This window comes from Cydia pomonella, chromosome 4 (genome assembly GCF_033807575.1).
Source record: "Cydia pomonella isolate Wapato2018A chromosome 4, ilCydPomo1, whole genome shotgun sequence".
NCBI lineage: Eukaryota > Metazoa > Arthropoda > Insecta > Lepidoptera > Tortricidae > Cydia > Cydia pomonella.
Window position 1 is genome coordinate 7,110,821 of NC_084706.1, and position 13,950 is coordinate 7,124,770.

The window sequence follows — 13,950 nt, forward strand, 5'->3', positions numbered from 1 at the left end:
TTTCAAATGAGTTTCAATAAAATGCTTCAAGTGGGCTCTTTGTACCTATATACTTACTTTACTCTTTGGACTTATCCACCCACCACATAGTTTAGTGCAAAGAGAATATAACGTCTTACATCAATCCTATAAAGACGTTGACGACAGCAACGCTTTTGTTGCTGTATAGGGACCGTGCGCGTTGGAGGGTCTGCCATCTTGTGGTCTGAATCGGAACCATAAACATGCACATTTACACGTCACGTGTTTTCTTGTGCATAGTAGGTTCTGCCATCTTGTGGGCTACATCGGAACAATAAACATCACATTTACGCCTCGCGCCAAAAATCTGACGGCTCTTGTGCTGCCTCCTACAGTTCATGCACGCTCCCTATCGGTACGAAAATGTATCTTAACCCTCCTTACGCAAGTACGAAAAAGAACAATAGAATATCTTTTTATTATGTATTACTAATTCAATTACCCCCAATATTATGGATATTTTGCGTAATAATATGCGTATTTAATAAATATAATAGTATGTATTTAAAACGCGATAGTACCAGAGTGAGCCGAAAATCGATGATCTCCTTTGACAGGTGATGTAAATGGCGCTTTACGGTCTCGTACATCATGCGGTAATTTTGGTTGTCAAAAGTTAACGTTTGACAATTCAGTGACCACAAAACATAGCACAGCATATACGGGTGTTAAACTAGGGAGCACGTTTATTTCTTACCCCCTTATTCATAAAACTTTACAAGCCTCTATTAGTTATTTATGTTTTTTTCCCTTTCCTACTAATAAATAAGTTAAAATGACAGATTAAGATAAATGATTAACTAATTGGGGCTTGTACAGTCACCTGCAATAATATTAGTGTCCGACAGAAGATTCGGTTTCCATTTCGGTTTCGGCCAAAAAATCATCATCCGCGGGCCACCGGCTCCGTGAAGTGACACTTTGTGTCGTTTGCGTGTTTGTTCCCGGAATTATGGCAAGTAAGAGCCCCCTATTACAGCGTAATGCCGACATTAACTCCTACTGGAACTCTAGCCCATATATTTCACTACGAAACGCTGTCTTGAAATATCTCTCAGCTCCACCAGCTAGCGTAACTAGCGAGCAGTTATTCAACGCTGCTGGACAAATTTATGTGAAATACTAGTATTTAAGAAATATTATGTGATTATTTGTAATGTTATTACGTACAATTAACATGTATAGTTCGTGTCATCCACGATGACGCGGATGAGTCACGGCACGCGTCGTCGTGAATGACTCGATCTATACCTCATTAATAAGTTCAATTGCTCATTAAATTGAAGTGAATTGATATATGTATATATAATATCGAAGTGATGACTTACCGTGAGTAAAATACACAAGCATTTTTAATGTAAGATTTTGATAATTATAATTCAGTTGTACAGTTAATAAGTACGACACTATACGACATAATTATGGTAATATTTTTATAAACACATTGTCTTTAAAAAGTACAAATTAGATTTGTATAGTTTAAAAGTGCCTATTCAGATTAATAAAGTTGATAGTAATCGCTAAAAAAATATTTCATTGAATATGTATGTGTATTAGATTTTGTTTTGTAGTAAACCTTGTTTTATTTTATACTTACCTTCACGAGTTTCAGGTGTTACATTGTTAATATATGTATAAAAGCGGGTTTATGTCATTTTTTTCAACTTGGAGGATTTAACAAATGGAGTCGCCTTAAAGAGCTTACCCCTCTGTCGAAAACCTCGGCCAATGGTCATTATTGTATGAACAAGGCGTCTCAAGTTTTTCAACGATTTTTAACAAATCTACAAATGTTTCGGTTTCGGTTCCGGCCGAAACTAGAGCCAAGGCCGAACCTTCGGTTTCGACAAAAAACATATTACGGTCGGACACCAAATAATATGTTACACTATGAAGGCCGCAAAAATATCTGACACGATCTTATTTGTAGGCCCATAACAGTGTGTCAAAGGTGGCTGTACCGCGTTAATGAGAAACGCCATTAGACTTTATCTTTCTATTACAATCAATAAGCATCACATTTATTAAGCTTAAAATAAATTTAAAAGTGGAAAAATATTGTCTTGGGTGAGACTTGAACTCACGGCCTCTGGATAGATACATTTATTGTAAGTAATAATATATATTTTTTATAATTTCAGAGAATAAATAACGGCATTGACCTCCAGCAACAACTCACCAATAATAGGTCCGATGATAACAACGAAGACGCCCTTGCCGACCATGTGCAGGCCGAAGGCTGCCGGCAGCTTCTCGAGCGGGCAGTACTCGGAGATGGTGAGCGTGAAGTTGCTCAGGCACATGCCGCGGAAGAAGCCGCAGATGGACAGCCAGATCATGAGCGGCACCCATTCCCTTTGCTCCGCGAGCACTGCATACAATAAACGTACTTGTGAAGAAATATCCCCTAAGTATTTTCTCTTTTGATCCGTCGAGTCCCGCGGACATCGCGTCGGGAGAAAAGTTGAATTTTAAGTCCCACGGATGCGTTATCGCACACGAAATTTTATACACGACAAGTTAAAAACCTGGGACTCGCGAGATTTTTGATAACTCGAGGGTCTAAGTCGCAATCGCTCGAAACGATGCTCCCATAACTTTGGCCTTTAATCTATTAGATATTGATTACAAATTCTCTTTCGTCAAATCTTAAGGTGTAGACTAGATTAATCAATAGAAACAGATTGTTCGCTTATACTCACTCTTATACAGATTATGATTTATATAAATTATATTTATATGATTTTTTTTAATGTATCCTCTTGTTAGTTGACTACCTAATACATACAAACATCCTGCATAGCTGAATGTGCAAGTCGCAAAATGTGCAGGTTAGGTAAAATGAGCAAATCGCAAAATGTGCAGATCTCACAATGAGCAGACAGCAAGATGTGCAGATCTCATAATGGGCAAATCGCAAAATGTGCAGTTCTCATAATGGGCAGATCGCAAAATGTGCAGTTCTCATAATGGGCAGATCGCAAAATGTGCAGATCTCACAATGGGCAGATCGCAAAATGTGCAAGCAGATCTTATATTGGTCTATGATTGTCGATCGGTTTGTCATGCAGTTACAAAAACATAACGTCACTCTCGCACCCATACACTTTTTAGAACGGGACGGCCGTCTTATCCCGGGATGGCAGGTGAGAAATTCGTGACGATAATAGCCCTGCAGGTCACAAAATGTGTAGAAAAGGACAGTGGTCTCTTTTGCTCTCTTTTTCGGCACGTTTTCCTCCTTCAACCCTGTCAAATGAAAATGGACCTTAGTGTGTTTTGATAGAATGCTCTTATTAACATTTTTGACAGTTAATCTTCCTCCGTATGGAAAAAACTTCTTATTTTAAAGTAGTACTAACAACTACACGGGCCCGCCAAGAATCGTTTCCTCTAGGACAAGGTTAAGGTCCAGGTTAAGTTCACGTCCGGATCTGTGGTATCGGCTCTGCTCGGGTATTGAACACCCGTGACCCGCCCGAATGAAGAGAATTCAAGAAGACTTCTCATTCTCATCTACGAGTACAGTGTGATCTGCACATATTGCGACCTGCACATTTTACGAATTGCACATTTTGCGACCTGCACATTTTACGATTTGCACACTACGACGTGCACATTTTACGATTTGCACATTTTGCGACCTACTCGGTTTACGATTTGCACATTTTGCGACCTGCTCTTTTTACGATCTACACCTTCTGCGATTTGCATTAGTGCACATTTTGCGACTTGCACATTCAGCTATGCATCCCTAAATACAGTATAGAATAGTAGTGGTAGTGATTGCTTCTAGTTTAGGTATTTTTAATCGATTTTTTTAACCTTAATATTATGAACAAAAGCATCTGTATTGTATACATATGCATAGGTTTTAATTTTATGGTCATTTTGTGGAAGTGAAAATAAGTAGATAATAAAATGTAAAAAAACCAGGTTCAACCGATTCTAAGTAAAAGTTGTTGTGTAGGTTAGTCTAGTCATGTCCTGGTATAGCCATAAATAAGAGGCAATTTTTGTTAATCAATATTAATGCCAAAGTCGACCTATTGTTTCGATGGTTTCTCGGGTAATTGTGAGTTACTAAATGATTATTTTACGAAAAGTAAATATGCGTATCAATACTCTGCTTACTGACTACTCTTGCAAACGGCTATCATGCGTAATGACATTCTGCCAATCGTTACTCTGCCACAGAACCCGTCTGCGAATCGTTGTCGGAGAAACGATAATCGGCGTATTTTTCCTCGGAAAATCAATAGGGCAACAAAAAAAGAAACACAACGGGCTGTGTGCCGTGACCTAATTATCATCATATATCAATACGCATTTTACTAACCTGATCTCGTAGCCGCCAAAAAAAAAGCTGATATGAAAAATATCATTTTCTTGGATATAGTTGTTCTGTCAAAAATAGGGGGCAATATTAATCGCACCAAAATATCTGTGATGGCGGTCATAGAAAGGCAGAACGCTGTATCCTCCATGTTGTAGCCCAAGTCTCTGATAAAGAAGGGCGTCAACATTCTGAACTGCAGCTCCCCGCTCCAAAACAGCGAGAGCCCGAGTAAAAGGTTCAAAAACGACCAGTCTTTCAGTAAATCTAAGTCCATTAAATCTATGAACTTTCTTAGGAAGCCTTTCTTTTTCTCCTCCTCTGGCTCAGATTTTTTTAAAGTTTTCATTTGTAAGGCATCTTCGTCGGCTGTCTGAAATGAAAGAAAAAAAATGTGGAAGTGCACATTAGAACTAATTTAGTTTTGAAATTTGTAATGTTATTTTAACCTCATTTTTAGACTAACATTGCCGGCTGACGAAAATACATTCAGTAGTATGATGGAGTTCTTGATCATCGAAGAAAAAATCGTGTAAAATTGACTTAACTGACGCATAATGTAATACAGAGCCGTACATCGCCATCTAAATTAGCCGTCAAATTTAAAGCACACAATCGTCTCACAGTTTACACATATAATACAATGAATGTTTGGTAGTATGGTAGTGAGAAAAGATCATGACCTACATCGAGATAGAGCTGCAGGTAGCTGCCGGTGAAGTCCATGTTGGAGATGTTGGAGATGACGGAGACCTTGCGCCGGCGCACCTCGCTCATGTTGGCCGCCGACGTCACGCGCGGCATGGCCGCCACCGACAGCGACGTATTCAAGCTGTACGTTCAACAAATATATATTAACTAATATACTAACTGGTTTAACGGCCTCCTAGGCTAGTCGGTTTCGACTCGAATCCCGGTAAGGGCATTTATTTGAGTGTGCCCACGTTTTGTAAGCGACCACGTTTGTGTGCCGGATGTTATCACTGGCAACACACACTGGTTATAGACTTTCGTCTTAAGACACTGTAGTATTTTGGACGAGAAAGTGTTACGTAGCTTCCCAAATGCTGTCCATCCAAGTTGGAATCGACGAGAAACATCATTATTAAAGTTGGACTTACCTAAGCAGGCATTGTATAAACACATTATATTTCATATTTAATTTTATTTGAACCAGTAGTTTCAGATTTTTTTATGTAATTATCAAACTTAAATTTATTGATAATCAAATACAAATGCAATCCGCCACAAGCCAACTACTGCTTTGACTAGTTATGATAAGAATTATAACTAGTCAAAGTTTCTTAATTTTGTCACTCGCTCACTGACTGGCCGATCATCAAAACTGTAAGACTGTATTCTAGCAGACGTAGAAGCTTCAAAAGAATAAAATTAGTGTTTAGTCTATAAATCAAGGAAAAACTCAAATATTTTGCATATACACAAACTGTATAAGTAAATAACTTTGTAATCTCATATAAATGATGTATAGGATTACATTTACAGTAAATGAATCAGGGTACCTGTATATGTATAATATAATGGAATTCAAGAAGTAGTAAGTACCGGGAAGGAAAAAAGTAGGACTATCTACAAAAAAATGAGATGTCACCAAAAACATAACTTGTTAAAAAGTTAAAAACCAAGTCTCGCAACTCAGTCCATGTATGCCTCAGCACAAGTAATACATATTATATGTAATTAGTTTGTTTAGTGCGATTGCAAAGTCAATCTATTTATTTAAAACATAAAAGATTTTTAATATTGATATGGTCACTATAACATGTTGTTAGGTTAGCTAATTACGTAATAACTTAAGACAGGAGGTCCCGTAAGTAGGGACTGAATAAATTAACCGACTTGGTATTACATGGATCTCACAACTTTTTGCGGCAGAACAGAGTTGCAGTTTGATGGCATTTTAGTTGACTCGTAGAAAAAGTATTGTGTCCAACGTCGTAAAAGTAGGCCAAAAATCTTTCTGGCGTATTCCTTTACAACCCACGCCATTCGTCTTTTTTGACCCTTCTTATACAACGGTTGCATAAATAGTAAATTATTCATTATCCCACAGAACGGACACGCTACATCCCGCTTCGAATGGAATTACCTTACCCCGCGGCACTAGACTGACAGTCTATTGACAGAATCTCAGTTCGGTTAGCAATGCGATGGCGGAAAGTTCACAAAACTAAATACGGGTGTTGTCATTTGAAGAAAAATAACTCTTTGTCACGGTTACGCCAAATATTTTCTACCATGGACTTGCATATTGATGCGCATACATAAATGACGTGCGCACATTTTTTTTAAATATTATAGTTTGCAAAGAGCAGACGAGCCGCCTGATGGGAAGCGGTCATCGTCGCCCATGGACATAAGCAACATGCATGGACATAGATAGTAAAATTATTTCCGCAGGAGAGCGTACCGACCTGAAAGCTAATTTGTCCTTGTTGTCGAAGTCCTGCAGCGGCTTGTCGGCCGTGGCGGCGCGCGGCATGCCCACGGTGCGCACGGACGGGTGGTTGGCGCTCGCGCTCATGTTGCCGTGCGAGCGCTGCGTCGTCAGCTTCGGCATCGGGTGCGCCACCAGGGGGTTGATCTCGAACTTGTCCACCTCCTCTTCGTCGCTCTCCAATATACACTCCATCTCCTGATACGACAAAATTTCGGTTTCAAACTAAATATAAACATTGTGTAGTAAGTTGTGATAAAACGACCCGAATATTTTTCTGTTCGACTGTACAGTAAGTATAAGACGAAGTATAAAATAACTTAGTCATGTTAAATACATAAGTAGGTAATCTCATGAAAATGCACGCCAGCAAAGGTCAATTTAGTACTCTAATTCTAATTATATATTACGTGCATAATATTTAAATATCTTCTCAATCTAGGTCAATAACTGGTCTACAAAGCAGTTATTTATAATGTGTATAGACTTTACAAACGAATTAGTACCTACATGATTAATGTATAATGCCAACCTTAACTGTCTGCATTTCACAGTCAACCGGCTCCTCTTTGAGATGCCGTTTGACGGGCTGCAGAAGGCAGGAGCCCAGCACGGCGTGGAAGGCGAGGCCGCCGAGGATCACCACCGTCCACCGGAACCCGTACTCCTCGAGCAGTATCTTGACTAGTTGCGGCATCACCATGAGGCCGAAGCCGGTGCCGGCCATGGAGAGGCCGACGGCCTGGCCTCGCTTCTTGGTGAAGTAGTGATTCAGCGACACGAAAGACGACGATGACGCAAGTCCTACGCCGAATCCTGGAATTCATTAACAGTTATTTGAAACTTACGATGACAGGATTTCGTTTTATGGTGTCTTATGCTGTTTATAGTACGAATTCGCATTACTGGCCTGACCTACCTAAAAATAAACTTTACAGATACAAGTTGTTTAACCGTAGAAAAGCCTAGAAATAAAGTTAGTTGTAATAATCTAATAATAAAAAGACAGTTAAATACTTGTAATGCTGCGAAATTGCATGTATCTCAATCCAGGAATTGACCTGAATCTTTTTTTCCTCAATTGTAAAATATATTTACTTATTTTTATATTTTTTCTCATTGACCTGTATACCATATAAGCAGGTCTCCCGCGATACAAGCCTTGCCCGGTGCCAGAACTCCTGGAATCTCCGGAAGGCCAACTTAGTTATGAACTAACTCTTATATTAATAGAAGTACTGTATTCTTATTTGTGTAGTAAAATATTTTTTATCTTTATCTTAGCTGTAAGTATGCAATATAATAGCAGTCAATTAAGAATTAAAATTAGATCGATCATATTCGAACATTTACTTTTATTCTTCTCCATTACTCATTAATCATCGTAAATTAACTGTTAATTATGCTTAAATAATATTGGAAGTAAATAGAGATAACCATGAAAAACCGGCATATTCTCTTCCTAGCATAAATTGATATAAAACTGGAAAATTCAATGAAAATTAAACAATATATAATTGTGTACAATTTTTTCAATTTAGTATCTTGCCCGTTTTTTTCAATCGAAGCTTTACATCTAAGAGTACACCCATCTCATCAAGAAAATATGAAATTTTTCTATAAGACGATATTTATTCCTCGCGGGGTATACTAATAGTCCGTCATTCGGACTTTGTTGTTGATTTTTGGCTAATTGGTTTGTTTGCTTGCTTAAGGCTCAGGTGACAGTGCCGCTCACGACAAACCATGACTGTCTATAACCTATTTTTAGAAATGACTAACTCAATTTTACTTTAGTATAAATAAACTGCTCTTTGATTGCAGACTACTGTAGAGATTGTGTAAACAGACTGAATGAAAACGAATTCTTTACGTAGGCACCAATATAAGTAATTAGCACAAAACGTACGTGTTTATTATCAGCGATTATTTTAATTGAACGAGGACTACAGGGTCAGCTGGTTCTTTGTACATAGTTTAATCGTTATATAAAGGCAACGTAAAATGTACCTCTTGTACCTACTGAGTATTTGATGTAAGTGAAAAAACCATGTCTACATTATTTTAAATGCGTGATTAACGCCTCCCATATTTAGTCTCAGTATAGGTGTAAGTTGATAGAATGTCCACCGTGAGACGCAATGGGACGCTCCTTTTACGAACACAGTCAATATATTGCCAGCTTTCTGCCAGCTGTTCGAAATTCTGCAAATACGTTGTACAGAAATATAAGATAGATAAACTACTCCAAGTATAATTGACAATACGTTTTTGTGAACGTTACTATGCCTACTAAGCAATAAAACAAATGAACTCTAGTTATAACTACATTTGGACGTGACGCAAAACGAGAGCCATAACAAGGTTCGTTTTAACGACACATAAAATTGTTTTACAAGGCATAAAATCATATTGACGCTTAGAAGTACCGACTGTGGATTACAAAATTAACAAACAATAAAATATTTGTATCATAAATATACAAATGTATAATAAATAGTGTACGGTTTATCCTTGTTACGAGTACCAAATGATTAACAGGTTTTTTAATCTACTCCTCTATTGTTAAACATTCATGAACACATAAGAGCAAACATAATAGTATGGAGTGCGGAATTAAAAGGAGTGAAATCTCTTATAGTATAACTGTTGCAAAAGTGTCCAGCTGTCACCTATAAATAATAGTTCCAAATCTCCCCAGAGTAGCGCTAGAGTAGCTAAGAACCTAGGCGTTATTGACGGAGTGAAGTGCGCTGTCTATAATTTGTTTTTTTTTTAATTATTCTAGGTATTGTAGCGCCACCTATATAATGTTTTTTTATGATACTTTTTGGTACATGGAGATTCCATTCCTTACCTCCACCTTCCATACATAATAGATTTAAAGAAACGTCTATATTGTATAGCCCTCATAACAGCACTTGTGCTTTAAAAACGCTAAAACGATTAATGACTACCAACCTAACAAAATCAAAATTAATACAGTTTCAAACTAAGTTTTTCACAAATACAAATAATGCCAACTTATAAAAACATTTTTTTTAAATACATCACCGACCAGTGATCGTCAATTTAAAAAACAATGTTACCATAGACAATATTTTTAATCTTGACGTATCCTACGCTTATAAAATGAATTTTGAATTTTATTTATAAGTCTGTAGTCGTAGAAAAGTATTCTGTGCAACGTTATATAAGTGGGACTCAAAAATGCTCGTGGCATATTCCTACTGCGGCTCCGGCTCACATTGTAAGCCACGTCACTCGCCTTTTTTATACAACGGTTGCATAAAGTACTATTTCTAACATTAGTCTACTATAAGTAGTATAAGTGTATACCAATATTTGAAGATTTTTAAGTAATAATGTTATATGTAAAGTACAATAGTTACTAGTGTTACACATTTGATTTTAACCAAAAAAGTATATAGGTAAAATGTATACACGCTAACGGTGTAGGTAGATCGCGGCAGTTTACTACATTTTAACGGTGAAAGCAAAGTGAAACTAAATCTTCTAGAAAACACAGTTCATTTGATTTGCGGACAACCGTTATCTTGAGTTTACTTAACGCTCAAATATCGGCTTTTGGAACAAAAGCTGGTCGGTAATTACAGCTTGTCATAAACGTGCCGATAAGGGCTATCGACAACTCCACGTGCGGCCAATGTGATTTAACTTACCCCCTAGAATGCTGTACGTGGCTAAGATATGGGCCATGCTGTTAGCCGGGGCTGTGAACAATAGACCCAGGGCGCATATTGTCGAGCCGACAAGGCAGACTTTTCTGTAGGAGAAGGTCTTTATGACAGGCCCCACGAAGAACCCGGAGAAGTTGACGACAGAGTCGAGTGTGCTCGCGATGACGGACGCGCCCGTCGTCCGGACGCCTAGTTCGTCCAGCAGATCTTTAAACAGGAGACCAAACGACGGCTCCAGTGAACGCGTTGAAAACTGAAAATTGAATTGATTGCCTACTTCAAGAATGGTGCAACAATAGATAAATCGCAACGATATCTTGTTGCATGGATAATATGTAGCTTCAAAAGGATATGATGGGGAAAGGAAAATTAAATTGACGGACAATTTAAAGTCATCTCATCATATATTGACTTAATGGGTAACAATAATTTTGCTACCTACTGCATATTCTCACCTCGTTTATGCATTTGATCGGTTCTTTTGGATTGAATATAATTATCCAATTATGTAAGTAGGTACAGTCAAGTGTAGAAATATGGGTGCACACAAGTTGCTAAAAAATATGTCCCGTAGCGTAGTCGACGAATTACGAGCCACATGGGAGATATTTTTGAGTAAGTTGCGTGGACCCATATATTACACTTGACTGTACTATCTATTATAACGAGCATTATCACAATAATCCCATTAAGATTATAGTAGTCAATAAGGCAATAATGCTTAATGCCGAAGTATCCAAGGACCAATCATATACAATTCAAGATAACCTCATTTACACAGTCACGCGCTTTTGCACGTAGGCACTACATAAAAGCATAATGCCGTCATTAATAATTTCGGCAATGCCCAACTACTTTAAGTATATAAACATCTTTACTATCATATCATTAATAGTATACCTATATATTGATATCGCTATGTAATGATGACGTAGATAAAAACGTTAAGCGAATGATGGCACTAAAATACTCATTTATACGAATATCAACAGAACTGGGGTATCATTTTGTTGAAGGGTAGAATCCGATTTTTTCATAGGTGTTTTCGCGGAAACGTACGAACGTGTCTTGCTATTTCAGTCAGTCTCGGTACAAAAAGTACTAAGGTTGTCAGAAGTAGCATGACAAATACGAACGTTTCCGAGAAAATACGATGGAAAACAATTATGCACTATATCTGTACCTAATTTTTGACGACAAGTGCTCTATATGTTTTGTCGTTATTTATGTATATATATTATAAGAAATATAAGTATGTATATTTATGTATGTATGTATTATGTATGTATGGTATGTTATTGTATTATATTTGGTTGTTGTTGTTAAAGTAGCACCGCCCACAATCTCTCTGCTTTGCCTAAAGGTTGACTGGTAGAGAATGCCTTATGGCATTAAGTCCGCCTTTTGTACTATAAGGTTTTCTTTTGTGCAATAAAGATTAAATAAATAAATAAATAAATAAGTGCATATTGACATGAAACATTTTATAAATATTTTTTGTGCAATATTTATTTCAAAATAATATCGTAACGTTTGATATATAAAACCACGGCATATGGGTTATCAGCAGGCAGGATGATATCATTCGTCAACATAATTGAAAACCTTTTAAATTTCTCCCGACTTAACGGAAACTAAGAGTCCTTTAGGTCAATTTAAAGATATAAAGAATATCGCGAACGCAATGCAGTTAAAAGTAATTGTGTCAATTAGCACGAGAGCACAAAAGGTCTGATTAAGCAATGATAATTATTAACAAATGCCCTGTTGTATGCAGACTAGTTTTTCATACAACAAACGTAGTTTGAATGAAGTTTAACAATGAAGCTAAATTACAGATATTATACAATGACTGTTAATGGTATTAAATGACTATTAAGACTGTATCGACCGTCCAGTGGCGCCCTCATTAGGGGGATTATGTTTTCTATTGATAAATAAAAAGGACAATTCATTTCAGTATAATTCAGTTATTAAATAATAATAATAATAATAAATAAATAAAACATTGTTATGGCAGGTGTCCGGACCTCTTTGCAATAACCCAGTCTCATTGTCCTGCCAAACTTCAATCCATAGACCGTTATACTGTTCACTTTTACTACAATAGTCCCAATGCCTGCTGCGACCGGTTCATGGGTGTCTATTGTTGGGCCTGTGAACGGGTTCCAGCAGGCGTTCTACATGACATTAAAGCTCTCCAAGGGGCCTCTACGTGTTGGATCTATATCCCCACGCAAGCCTATCAAAAGACCGGGATTTATAGGCCCGTGAAATCCAAGAAGATACAAATAATAAATAAATATTATGTGACATTATTACACAAATGGACTAAGTTCAATAAGGCTTGTTTTGTGGGTGAATAAATACTTAAATACACAGAAAACACCCATGACACAAGAACAAATATCCGTGCTCGTCACACAAATAAATGCCCTTACCAGGATTTGAACCCGGGACCATCGGCTTCATAGGCAGGATCACTTCACTACCCACTAGGCCAGACAGGCCGTCAAGTGTTGTTGTTGTTATTGTCCTACTTATTCCTCAAATTTTTTACTATGTGATTACTTACTTTTGACTTCATCACCGAAAAGTAGCCACCGTTTGCCGTGTAGGTGATAAAGCAAGAATAAGCAAAATAAAACTATGTGACTCAAGACCAAAAGTTGGGGAATCAGTAGGTCTACATCAGTGTACTAGATTATACAGAAATGGATTGGTTTATTAGAAAACACAATCCCCCTAATGATGGCGCCACTGAACGGACGATGCTCTCTTAAGTATCACCAAACTCCGTACATTTGCTGACCTACTAAGATAAAAGCAACGAAACGAAAAGTTATTTAGTAGACCAAGCAATAAGAAGGTATAGATGGAGGGAAATGCTTGGAACACAATTTTTGATTCCGTAACTTGCTTGGACTAGTTACGAGGTGAACAAATCAAAAGTCACCGGCCGTAGCCCTTGAGCCGTAGGGGTTTAAAGGTCCCATTTTTCGGTTTTTCTTTAGCACTAATATTATTATTATACTTGTATCTCTTTGGATTTCATGGGCCTATAAATCCCGGTCTTTTGATAGGCTTGCGTGGGGATATAGATCCAACACGTAGAGGCCCCTTAGAGAGCTTTAATGTCATGTGGAACGCCTGCTGGAACCCGTTCACAGGTGCAAAGACACCCATGAACCGGTCGCAGCAAGCATTGGGACTATTGTAGCAAAAGTGAACTATTATTTTTTGGCAAAATATATCATATACCTATACACAATGGAATGTATAGAGCTATTGATAGTGCCTACTTGTTTTGTTTTATTTTTATAATATAAGTTATTTTATAATTTCTAAACAAGTATTTTTATTACTCCTAAACCATTACTATTTCTATTCTTTCTACTTCTGTTGTCGAGTTTGTTAACGCGATTTTTGATAAA

At 37.4% G+C, this 13,950-nt stretch overlaps 1 protein-coding gene across 1 annotated transcript in view; it reads right to left on the reverse strand.

Annotated features, from left to right (window-relative positions):
* LOC133516950 (uncharacterized) overlaps window positions 1-13,950 on the reverse strand; it is a 44,956-nt gene that overhangs the window by 12,325 nt on the left and 18,681 nt on the right. Inside the window, exons 3-8 of the mRNA XM_061850018.1 lie at window positions 10,499-10,769; window positions 7,348-7,631; window positions 6,793-7,013; window positions 5,045-5,189; window positions 4,361-4,730; window positions 2,201-2,392 (exon numbers count right to left, since the gene is read on the reverse strand). Coding sequence (XP_061706002.1) covers window positions 2,201-2,392; window positions 4,361-4,730; window positions 5,045-5,189; window positions 6,793-7,013; window positions 7,348-7,631; window positions 10,499-10,769 — 1,483 coding nt within the window. The remainder of the gene's footprint in view (window positions 1-2,200; window positions 2,393-4,360; window positions 4,731-5,044; window positions 5,190-6,792; window positions 7,014-7,347; window positions 7,632-10,498; window positions 10,770-13,950) is intronic.